Here is a 12,564-nt window from a genome sequence, read left to right on the forward strand (position 1 = left end):
AGGGAGTATCCTGGAGCATTCTATATGTAGAATGCTCTGTGCAAATCTTTATGTGTTTAGTAATTAAAAATAATTTTAATAGGTAGTACATTCTCATGGTTCATAAATCAATGTGATATAAGAAGATACTCAGTGGAAAAAAATCTCAGTTCCATCCTTGCCCTCAGTGCTCCGTTTATACCTACTCCATAACCAACCATTTTTCTTAGTTTCTTACTCATCCTGGTAGAATTTTATTTTATTTTATTTTATTTTTCATCCTGGTAGAATTTTAAAATGCAAATATAAGTACATATTAATAATGATCCCTCTTTACCACAAAAGATAACACGCTGTACACACTGTTTTATACATTAACACTGTACTTGGATATCTTTTCACATAGAGAGCTCTACAATTCTTTTTTTTTCTCCCTGGGTCAGCTTTATTCAGGACCACATATAGTGAATTACATTTAATTTAAGTATATAATTTGATGAGTTTTATATATTTGTGAAGGTATCCCAGTTAGGATAGAGAATCCATGGTTTTTGGTTTGTTGGTTTTATTTTTGTTTTTGCTTCATAGTATTTTATTGTTAGGTGTACTATAATTTTTTTAAACCAGTCTTTTGTGTTGAGGAGTTGGGTGCTGATACAAATAATTCTACTATTAATAATCTTTTTCACATAGTGTTTTTTATGCAGGCAGGTAAGTCTGAAGGTAGATTCCCAAATAGGGGATTGCTGAGCCACAGGAAAAGTAAATAAATTGGGTAGTTGTTGCCAATTTGCCCTTCATAGGCTTGGTACCAGTTGGAGCTCCCACAAGCAATGTCTGAGGGTGTCTATTTGCCCAGTCTAGTTAACAAAGTACATGATGAAACTTTGAATTTTTGCTATTAAGTGGAAAATGGTATTTTAATATAGTTTTAGCTTGAAGTTGTCTTGTGAGTGAAAGGGAGCATATTTTTGTATGTTAAAGGATAGACCATTTGTAGTATTTACTTTTCTGGAAAATATCTGTTTATACTCTTTGCCCATTTTCCTATTGGATTTTGTTTTTTGTTTCTGTTAATTTCTAGGGACTCTTTTTAGTGAGATTAGCTCTTTCTTTACAAATACCTTTTTCCCTGATTGCTTTTCACACTGCAAGAACTTCAGTTGAAGGGTATGTGCCTGAGGTTTTGCTACTCTGGATATCTTCCTAACAGTTGCTTAGTTTTGATTTATTTCCTTTTCTCCTTTCTTCCTTTCATCTCTCTCTCTCTCTCTTCCTCCTTCTTTCTTTCCCACCATAATTTCTTAAAAAAAGAATTTGTGACAGCTTGAAGATGCTTTGTTGTTGAACAATAATCGACTCAGTGGGTGTATGTTGTTAAATGATTTTATTATATGTGACCCTAGTTCATCTCTCTTGAAGGCCATGTTTTTGGTATACTGCGCATTGGAGAAAGAACCTGTGCCAATGTCCTTGCCTCCTGCCTTGGTGCCACCTTCTAAGAGAAAAACGGTCAGTATATCAGGCTCTGTGCGGTTGATCCCCTCTTCAGCATCAGCCAAGGAACCTTACCACTCCTTACCACCTGTAGGCATTTTACCTACCAAAGCACCGTTAAGACAGGTATAGATCTATCAGTGTTAAAGGACATTTTTTAAGTGCATGGCATTTAATCGTTGATTGCTTGATGAAGCCAGAAGGAACAATTGAAGGGATCAAAGATTTAGAGCACCCTCTGGTTAAACCTGTATATTGTGATGTCTTGGAGAAGATAGATAATCCTCCTCCTGCATTTGGCCTTAGTTAGGTCATATGAATATTTTATTGGCTTTGCCTTGATCTACCTGGAATTAAAGTTGGAGACAGAAGATATTCCATGCTAATCTGGCTTGCTTGCCTGGGCATAGTTAATAGATGTTTTTGTTTTTTTAATCCCCAGTTAACTCTTGATTCTTTGGCATCAGATTATCCAATTTTGGGTTGTAGAAGGCCTTTTTTTCCTCCAGCCTGCTGATTGTCAGGCTGAGTAAAGGAAAATAATGACAGTATATGAATATCAGTCAGTTCAGCTACAGTCAAGAATGCTGAATGAAATTATTAAAAAATGGAGATTGAGAATTAACTGAATATTTTGTTTATACAGACTTTCCCAGTTACCCATATTAATGTGGTCATTTGTAAGTCAAGAGTTAACTATGCTTGAATTTACTCATTACTTTTAAGTAAATTACTTTTTAAGTAAATTACTTTTAGGGGAAAAGTAAAATGGGCATCTGTAAATGTAGTTCCATAGCTGACCTAGATTTTTTTTCTGTAATTTTCTTTTCACCACAGCGTTTAGATAAAGGTGTGCTGGAAATGGTATACTATTGTTAGTGGGGTAGAGTTGGTTACAGTTTTTACAGATGCTGAAAGTTTCATTCTGACCGAAATTATATATATATATATATATTTACATATATTTATATGTATATATGTGTATATATACATAAATGCATTTTTTTTTCCTGTAGTGGGTTGTATCCTCTGCAGAAAAGGCTAAATATGATGAGATCTTCTTGAAAACTGATAAAGATATGGATGGATTTGTGTCTGGATTGGAAGTCCGTGAAATCTTCCTGAAGACAGGTTTACCTTCTACCTTACTAGCCCATATTTGGTAAGATTTTATTTAAATTGATTTTAAAAATAAGGTTTTGTATAACTCTAGTTTTGTGCATTCTTATTTTTAGGAATTTATAAATCACACTGTTGTTTTAGAATTCTTTATAGAGAAAATTTAAATCTGAAGATTTCTTTTGGGTAATGGACAAACGCTTGAGATTGGATTACCTGTTTTATAAGATTGATAGTGTCAGTTAATGGTTACTAAAATATTAAAATGCAGCATCTGTTTATATCAATTAAAGTTAATTTTTTTAATGTTTATTATTTACTTTTGAGAGAGACAGAGTGTGAGTGGGGGGAAGGGCAAAGAGAGAGGGAGACACAGAATCCAAAGCTCTGAGCTGTCAGTGTGGAGCCTGATACAAGGCTTGAATGCATGAACCGTGAAATATGACCTGAGCAAAAGTCAGAAGCTTAACCGACTGAGACATCCAGGCATTCCTAAACTTAGATTTTTAAGGGAGAATCCAAAAATCTGAAATTTAAGCAATATAAAAAACAGTATCTTCAAGATGTGCTCACATAATCCTGTAGGTACATATATACTTTTATACCTTTATGTAGCAATTCCACACTTTGTTCTTAAAAAAGATGAACTTTAGTGTAGCTAGTGAATTCCACACTAAATGAGACTATGCATATGAACATTTATAGTGTGCCAGCTGCCAATCCACCTGACTGTACCAGAGGTTATCTTGAGGTTTTCCAGGGGCAGCAAATATCAGATGTGGAACCACATAGCTGCAAAGAGAAACTTAGAAAAGAACAAAGGAAGACAGTAGGTCTGCCTTAAGAGGAACAAGAACTCAAGACTAGGAAAGATTAAATATGTATAAGTAACAATAGCTGCCACTTTCAATGCCTCGGCTAGGCACTATACTTAATAAATGGCAGCTGTCATGGACTTGGTTGTTGGCTTTATGCCCAGACTTTTTATGTACTTTGCCTTTACTTTTCACTGTAATCTTCCAGGATATGTGTTTTTTCTACTTTATAGATGAAGAATCTAAGGCTTGAAGAGGTTAAAAAAATTTGTCCAAGGTCACAAGGAGAAATAAGTAGAGAAGCTGGAATTCAGGGTTTCTTTGACGCCTTAGCTCATAGTCTGTTCATCAGGCCACATTGCCTTTATTTATTAAAAAACTTTTTTTTTTAATGTTTATTTACTTTTGAGAGAGGGAGAGATTGGAAGTGGGAGAGGGGCAGAGAGAGAGGGAGACACAGAATCTGAAGCAGGTTTCAGGCTCTGAGCTGTCAGCACAGAGCCCGATGCGGGGCTCAAACTCATGAACTGTGAGATCATGACCTGAGCTGAAGTGGGACGCTTAGCCGACTGAGCCACCCAGGTGCCCGGGCCACATTGCCTTTAAATGAATGAAATGGATCAGGACTTCAGAAAGCTGAGCTTAACAAAAAAAAGAAAAAAAGAAAGAAAAAGAAAAATAGGATAAAACATTTGCTGTTTCTCTTTAAGTGGTTTTGTAAAGCTTTCCAGATTGCTGCCTTCTCTTCACATGTGAACTCCATTTGCAGCTGTTGTTTCTGCTTTGACTTGGTGATCCTTATATCCGCCTACTCCCAAGAGCTGCAGGAAGCAAGCCAACATGGAAATTTTTGCTTGTTTTAGACTCATTCTACTGCCACTAATGAACCAAATTTGTTGAAACCTAGGTTTCATTTTTAACATCTTTTAGTACTGAGAACGTTGGGACACTTTGGCCCACTACAACTCTTACCTTGTAGCAGTTCTGGAAATTGGTAAGAAAGCACAAAGCAAACTCAGATAAGAGACCTCTGCTTAGCACCAGGGTGAACATTCTCTTTCTCTTAAAAACTATTTTAGCTGATCTCTCTCTTCTAACATTTGAGTAAGTTTTGGGCAAGCCATACACAAAAAAGTATGACTGTCTTTCTTAATTCAACTGATCATTTTTAAAAAGCCACCTAGTCCTATTACTTTTTTCCTGGATTTTTAGAATGATAGTTGTAGCATTTATATTCTGTTCATTTTGTTTATTTGTACAGGACATTATGTGACACAAAGGACTGTGGGAAGCTTTCAAAGGATCAGTTTGCCTTGGCTTTTCACTTAATCAATCAAAAGTTAATAAAAGGCATTGATCCTCCTCACATTCTTACTCCTGAGATGGTTCCACCATCAGACAGGGCCAGTTTACAGAAGGTAAGACAACTTAGAAGAAAACCTGAATGTATTAACAGGAAGGAACAAGTGCTGTGTTAGATGACAGACTTGACTTGTAGGAAATAGTAGAGAAAATGTGTCTGGCTAGGAGCAGAGCAGTATACTGTTTGTGGTTTAGTTTGTGTCTAGAAATATGTTCAAATGCCTTATGTGACGTCCTGGGGCTGCAGTTCGTGTACCCCATTACACATATGGCAACCATATTTTCCAATCTAAAAATGGGGAAAATGTGGTCTTTTTTTACCCCTCTTGGATTTGTGAATTAATTTTTATCAATAAGGTATAAAATTTAAATGAAATCTATAGGAATTATCGTGTTTCATTTGATGATTCACTCTAACAGAAAACACAAATTTGAAAACAAAATCTGGGAGATTATTATTTCTTGGTGTCAATTTTATATGTAAACAAGAAGAACATCATGTTGAGAAGAAATCTATGTAGTTTTTGCTATGTAGATGACCTTCTTTTCCTCAGGATACAGCCAGAATTTCATATCTGAACAATTAGAAGCAGGTTTTAGCCAGGTTTCTGGCCAGCAGTGGGAATTTTCAAAACTACATTGTTTTAGCCATGCTGTGCCTTGATTTTTCTCTTCCTCTAGAAATTTTTCCTAACATAGTATATGTACAGTATCTTGGCCTTCATAGAGCTTTAAAAGGACTTACATTGTCTAGTAGCTGTTTGCCTACTTTAAAGATATGAAGAATATATACTTCATATCTTTAAATCTCTTGTGACCTATAGAATAATTATTGCTGTGGTGATTCCTCAGAGGTAGCGATAGTAAGAGTTGTCAAATGTGCGGTGTAAGGAGAGCTGCCTTTGAAATGTCAAAAGAATATTTTAGTTTGCGTTAATTTTGTCATATAGGTTTAAAAAATCCCATTTTAACCTAGTAAAAGTCAAAATAATTGGATTTTTTCCCCTGAAGTCAACTAAATGGAAATTTATAGCCACCAGGTATAGAAGTTACTTCTAAGAGTTTGTTCTCCTTTTTTTAATAAAATAAACATTTGATTATCTGTTTGGTGAGTTGTTTTGGGGGAGGCACATTTTGTGAAGTTTTTGAGATTTCTTGTGATGTAGGACACGGGTTCCCCAAGTTGTAGAGAAAGCTAAAAGTGATGGCACCCAAAAAGATAAAGGTTACAAATTTATATGTGTGCTCTCTGCAATCCCTGTATTTCAGTTGTTTCTTCCTTTTTTTCATCTACGCAGACTGTTTTTTCCCCTTGCCACCTTTATTTTATATGCACTAAGTCTTTTACCATTACAAATTACAGATAATGACAGAACTTTCTGAAATTATGTTTGTTCGGTTAAGTCTCTGTAACAGTAGCTGACACTCCAGGTTGTACCTGCTGTGCAGAGTTTTTAATAGATTTGTCTGAAGTCCATTCATCAGATTATAGATACTTTTGTCTATTTATGTCAGATATCAGTATTACATTTTAAAATGGGATTTTATCACTATTATCTATTAACCAAAAATTTTAACCTTGAATATTAAAAATTTGCCTTTGTTTTGTCTCTTGAATAATCTCATTTCTCTTTATAATCTAATTTTTTTAGAACTGCATTTTTTTGCAGCTTTGACTAATCTTTTTTGAATATTGCTTTCTGTGTTTTTTCTAGTTTGGACTATTTTTTCCATTCTGCAGCACTCTGCTTTTCGCCTTTCTTGTACTGTCAGTTTCTTAACTCTACTCCCTCAAGGTTAGAGCTTTACTTTATGCCTTTTTTAGCATTACAGGTTTTGGTTTACAATTTTGAAATAGGGGCTTTTTTAAGCGACAAAGTTGATGCAGAGAAAATACTTAAACAGCATGATTTTGTCACCTGTCTGTCACTTGGTCTTTGTATGCATTTTAGCTTGCCTTCCTTAGGCTCTTTGATCCACTTAAAATAATCAAAGTGGAATTTTTGTGTAATGCACAAAACAGGGTGAGAGAAAATATTTTGAAAGAAGGGGACATGCTACATTTTTCTCCATATGCCCTTTTTATACTTTAGATGCTATTAGCGGAATGTTTTCCATGTTTCTTGTTGCATGTCATTTTATTAATTTAGAATGGGAGTTTAATTTCCGTGTTAGTAATTGAGGAGTGACACAGGCTATACCAACTACTGTTCACTAATCTTCCTTCTAGAGTCATCTGTGGTATCACCTTCTAACTTGTTTGAGGTTAAATTTGTCTCAATCTTCTTATTTGATGATATTTTTAATAGTGGAAGACTGTCAACTGGGTATCGCTTTTTTTTTTTTTTTTGAGTTAAGAGTGACAGAAGAGGTGTGGAAGTCATGAGTTTCTTGGTATACTTGCACCTTTCAAACAGATTTCTCAGTAGCATTTAGGTGATGTAAGTTACTTTTGGTGGTAAAAGTGAGATCAAGTGCTAATTTTTCATTTTGCTCCACTGTCAAACTGTCTGGCCAGGTAACTTAGCTCATAAGTCAAATTTAGACAGGTTTAAAGTTCTAGTGAATACCTGTCATGCTCAGAAATGCACTTTAAAATTCCTAATTTAATTTAGGATGATAAGCGTCTGTATATTAGTGAAACATAGTAAAACAGTAAGAGGTGCATTTGATAAAAACCTGTAGTTAATATGAAATTGAGACTAACATTAATGGAATCCTAATAGATGAATTTTGGTATCGATAGACAAAACAAAACATCTAATGACTAATAATGGAGTGTGCTGAAAGAAATGGAAGGACTTATTTGCCACATTTTATTGACATACCTGTTTATCACATTGGCTTTTAGGGTAATGGTTTCATTTACCTTAAATGATCTTGATAGGCAAGTGCCAAGGAGCATAGTGTGAAATAGACTTGAATTTTAATCAGAGGTCTCTTAATCAATAGGTCCTTTTGAGCTGAGTTCAACTTTAAGCAAGTCATTTAATCTGGTTCCCTAGCTCTAAAATTGGATTAATAATAATAATAATAACTGCTACAACTCAGTGTGCAGGTTAGTTTTGAAAATTAATGGATTCAAAAGTGCTTAGTAAATTGTAAATCATCAGATAAATGTGAAGAAATGGGATATTATGAACTTTTAGGTTTCTTCTTCTTTTGTCCACGTTGGTGACATACATTAAATTCACAACCACCTATGTATTAATAGTAAGTTTTATGTTCTGCTAATAAGGTCCTCAGTGTATTTTAGTTTTACATGTTCAGGCCTCAATTTTAGCATTTCTTAATGGTGATTATTCTGTTATTTGTCAGTCTGATTGTAGCACTGGGGGTAGGTCAGGTGTTTGAAGAAACAGTTACCTTCTAGCCCTGACTTCAACCAGCTATAAACGGTGTCAGAAGTGGCTCACAAAGGAGACTGAGCCAGGGTAGAAACAACTCATTGTGAGGTCATACATCTTAAGAACATACTTTACATTTGTAAAAACTTTATGAAGTTTTAAAGTGACTTTACATAAAATATTTATTTCATTTAATTTTTAAAGTGGGCAGGGAAGAGATTATTTCCCTGTTTTATAGTAAAGATCATGCAGCTAGTAAGATGGCTGATCCCAGAATAAATCCAGCTAGATTTTCTAAATACAGGTGCCTTTCAGAGACCAATTTTGACACTTTCTTTATTGAAAGAAAACCATATGCAAAGGGTGTCATATATGAAGATAGTTTCATATGGTGATATTAATATTTACTAAAGAACATGCTGAGCAGCTGGCTTTACTTTAAATAGGGTAAGCACTAAAATCGTTTAACAGAAGTACATGTTGAATTGAATAGAATCTACTACCATTAGGGTTCTGAGATTTACCAAAATTTGTTTACTTTGTGCCAGATGACACGGTACCAATAAAGCCACTCTACCTCTCCCCAAGAAGTGTATTCTTCAGTGAAGGAATTAGTTTATAAATCTGATATCTGCTTTACTTCAGTGTTTTAAACAGGTGCTAGGATCAAGTGACATAGACTTTGGTATCTGAAGTGGTGGTACCTATTGTAGAGCAACAGCTTTTAGAGAATCTAAGGGAAAATGCCTCAATATATAACTGTATGTGTATGTGTGTATATAATATTGCACTAGATATGGTTTTCTTAAACAAATTTAAAGTATTAGTAGTTCTGTAAAATATGGAGTAGTCTGCATCCATGTAGTGCTTCTAAACATTTTTAATGCTTCACCATAAATAATTTTATAGTAATAACACATAATTGTGAACTTTTTGTTTTTAGAACATCATAGGATCAAGTCCTGTTGCAGATTTCTCTGCTATTAAGGAGCTAGATACCCTTAATAATGAAATCGTTGACCTACAGAGGTATGTAAAGTAAAATTAAAGTTGACTGTATAAACATACATACACTTTTCTGTTTCTTATGTATATCTTGGTAAATGTTACTTTATTTAATCATTCTTGAATTGGGAATCTGTGAACCTTGTTAGGTTTTAGGTTGTAGTCACATTGTATAAATGTGTAAAACACTTATACATGATTTGGCATTTGTGAAAATAAATTCGTAGGCTTTTATTTTAGGTGATATCTGCAGTGTAGGCAAGTTTCCATCATCTGTCAACTCCAGTAATGTCATATTGAGACTCATTAACCCATGCTAAAATTATGGTTGTTAAAACTCACTTTTGTAAATGGTTGTATTTATTAGGTCACTGTATTACCAACTCTTCAAGATAACTACATTATAAATTTTGGTTTTTATTTTAACTTTTTTTTTCTGTGCCATAGTACTACTCTTCAGCCTTTAAACTGTTTATTTATATATCAGGATGTGATGAGTATAACTATAAAACAGGAAAAAAGAATTTAAACAAATTTTGTTTATGACTTTTACTAAATTGCTATCTGACAAAAGATTAGCCCCTTTTTATTTGTTGGTTTTTAGATGAAGATATTTAATTTTAGTGCAGGGACCAACCCTGCAAATAAACAATACATAATATGCACTTATAATGAGTATATAATGAATATGGTGCTTTACAAATTTATTTTTCCCCTCTCGATGATGGTTATAATGCATACTTATAAACAATTTGAAAATGCAGAAAAGCATAATGAAGAAAAAAGACTGTGTTTCTTAGAATAATATTTTGTTTTGAGCATTGAAACTCAAAGTAGATAAGAAAAGCTGTATATAACCTCGAGTTAGTTGGGTAAATGATGTTGTTATTAGTCAGAAAATGGGATATTTCTATATTTCATTCACAGAGTTATTTCTGTTTGAAAATATAAGGCATTGAGAGCTTGAGGCAGGATGTCTTTTGTCATTAAAAAAATTTTTTAATGTAATTCCTTCAACATTTTCTATGTAGGTATTTAATTGTCAATCAGATTAAATTAGCGTGATATTTTTAACTTAATGAAGGAAAAGCAGTAGGTGTTATATCAGGACATTGGTGTTGGGAGCCTCCGGGCACAGTGCCATCACTTGGAGTCTGTGGAGGCAGCAGCATAGTGCTAACTGCACACTGAACCTTAGCAGCAGCAGCAGGAACAGCAGCAGAGGCACCCCCCGCCCACCCTTCCAGCCCCTGTGCTGGTGCAGCCACCCTTGCTCCCTCTGCTCCTTCTCCCTTTGTTTGTATTGCGGCTCATCAACAGACTGAAGAACAGATTGCTGAGTTCAAGGAAGCTTTCTCCCTATTTGACAAAGATGGTGATGGACCATCACAACAAAGGAACTTGGAACTGTCATAAGGTCCCTGCGCCAGAACCCAACAGAAGCCACATTGCAGAATATGATGAAAAAGGTGGCAGCTGACAGTAATGGCATCATTGACTTCCCAGAACTTTTTTACTATGATGGCTAGAAAAATGAAAGATACAGACAGTGAAGAAACTGGAGAGGCATTACACGTCTTTGACATGAATGGCAGTGGTTACATCCGTGCGGCAGAACTGTGTCATGTCGTGACAAACTTGGGAGAAAAACTAACAGATGAAGAAGTAGATGAGATGATCAGAGCAGCAGATATTGATGGAGAAGGACAAGTCAATTATGAAGAATTCATACAGATATAATAATGACTGTAAGATGAAGACCTACTTTCAGTTCCTTCACCTTACTCTTCCCCAGAAGAATGAAATAGAATCTTTTACCCACCTCTTGGGGGAAAAAAAAAAGTTCATTTACTCATTCTGTTTCTATATAACAAAACCTTCAAAAGTACCCTATGTCCACACACACAAAATCTTCTATTGCCTGGTGGTCCTGTCCCCTAATGATCAAGCTACACATCAGTTTTATAATAGAAATGCTTGTACTACACTAATGATAAGAAAGCACTTAGTGGACTCCTTGCAGTTCCATTGTTAATGATTGTTTGGGCTGGCCAGTTTTTCATGCATACGACTTGACAATGGAGCACAGTCAGACATCTGTATGAAAAATGAAAAAACAAATTTAAAACCTATTCAGATGGGTTCAAGTTCAGTTTGTGAGTATAAATGGTCATAACTGGTTTATTCAAAACTAACAGTTAAAATTGGTTTTATGTCCTGGAGGCATGCTGTGTATATTAGTTTAGTGTTATACACATTGTACTGGAGCTGTTACCGTTCACACAAATTTTTAGAAAGAAACCATTACTGAGAGAGCATCTTTAGACTGTTTTTGAAACCTTCTGAACCATGACTTAGAGTCAGCAGAGTAGGCTGTAGCTGTGGACTTTAGCACAACTACAAGTTGTAGTAATTTTGTGTCTCTTCCAAGTTGTAAATGGTGGTTCTTTTTTTCCCAAAAAAAGACTTAATGTAAAAAAAAAAATAGCTGTAATACCATAGTCTTTTCAAATACCTGGATCTCCCATCTAATCCCAAGACCTATATTTTCATTTGCCTACTAGATAATGTCCAGTAGGACATGACTTCCTAATCTTCCCCTAACCACCATCCTCGTCTCATTTATTTGCCTTTCTCAGTGACATCACCATTGATCTAATCACTCAGACTAGAAATCTGAGATTTTTCTTCCTCTTTATTCTTCTGTCTTTGAAATGTTTCTTGAAATCATTCCTACCTTTCTATCTCCTTTGCCTGGTCACCTCCTGATCTTTCAAATCTCACCTTAGACATCACTTCCTCTGGAAGGGGGAGCCTTCTCTGACTTGTTTACCTTCCAACCCTCATACTTATCAAACCTCACATAGTTTTAGTATTTATGGTAGTCATAGCATTTACCATACTTTATTATAATTGTCTGTTTTATTTGGATCTCTCACTAGGTATGTACTCTTTTTTTCAGAGGGGGAGAGAGAGGGCACAAGTGAGTGAGGGGCAAAGAGAGAGAAGTGGAGCACAAACTCACCTGAACCAGGACTTGAGCTCGATGTGGGACTCAAACTCCCTACCTGAAAGATCATGACTTGAGCCAAAGTCAGATGCTTAACACCTGAGCTACCCAGGCACCCTAGCCTATGTACTTTTAAGCATAAGGACTATTTGCTTGTTCACTGTTCTATCCCTAATGCTTAGCTTATATAACAGATAAGAAAATGATTTTCAGTATTGTTGAAATCTGTCCTGTCTGTACTATCGCTTCTGTCTTAGTTTCACTAACCCTTAATTTCTTCTCTGGATTATTATTTTAAACTCCTAATTGATTCTGTGTTTTGTGTCTCTCCTTCCTTCCTTCACACCTCCCACTGATGTATAAAATACAACTCAGATCCCTTAGTGACTTCTTACCCCTAGCTGGATCCAGCTCACTTTTCTGAGTATGG

The 12,564-nt window shown here is 35.1% G+C and overlaps 1 protein-coding gene and 1 pseudogene across 3 annotated transcripts in view; both read left to right on the plus strand.

Moving 5' to 3' along the window:
* The window catches only part of EPS15 (epidermal growth factor receptor pathway substrate 15), a 134,244-nt gene that overhangs the window by 53,456 nt on the left and 68,224 nt on the right, over positions 1-12,564 (plus strand). For all 3 annotated transcript variants that reach the window (XM_029949217.1, XM_029949220.1, XM_029949218.1), the window contains exons 9-12: positions 1,402-1,491; positions 2,493-2,638; positions 4,672-4,828; positions 9,063-9,148. In XM_029949217.1, the coding sequence (XP_029805077.1) occupies positions 1,402-1,491; positions 2,493-2,638; positions 4,672-4,828; positions 9,063-9,148 (479 nt within the window). The remainder of the gene's footprint in view (positions 1-1,401; positions 1,492-2,492; positions 2,639-4,671; positions 4,829-9,062; positions 9,149-12,564) is intronic.
* LOC115299425 lies at positions 9,449-11,435 on the plus strand (annotated as a pseudogene).

This window comes from Suricata suricatta, chromosome 8 (assembly GCF_006229205.1).
Source record: "Suricata suricatta isolate VVHF042 chromosome 8, meerkat_22Aug2017_6uvM2_HiC, whole genome shotgun sequence".
NCBI lineage: Eukaryota > Metazoa > Chordata > Mammalia > Carnivora > Herpestidae > Suricata > Suricata suricatta.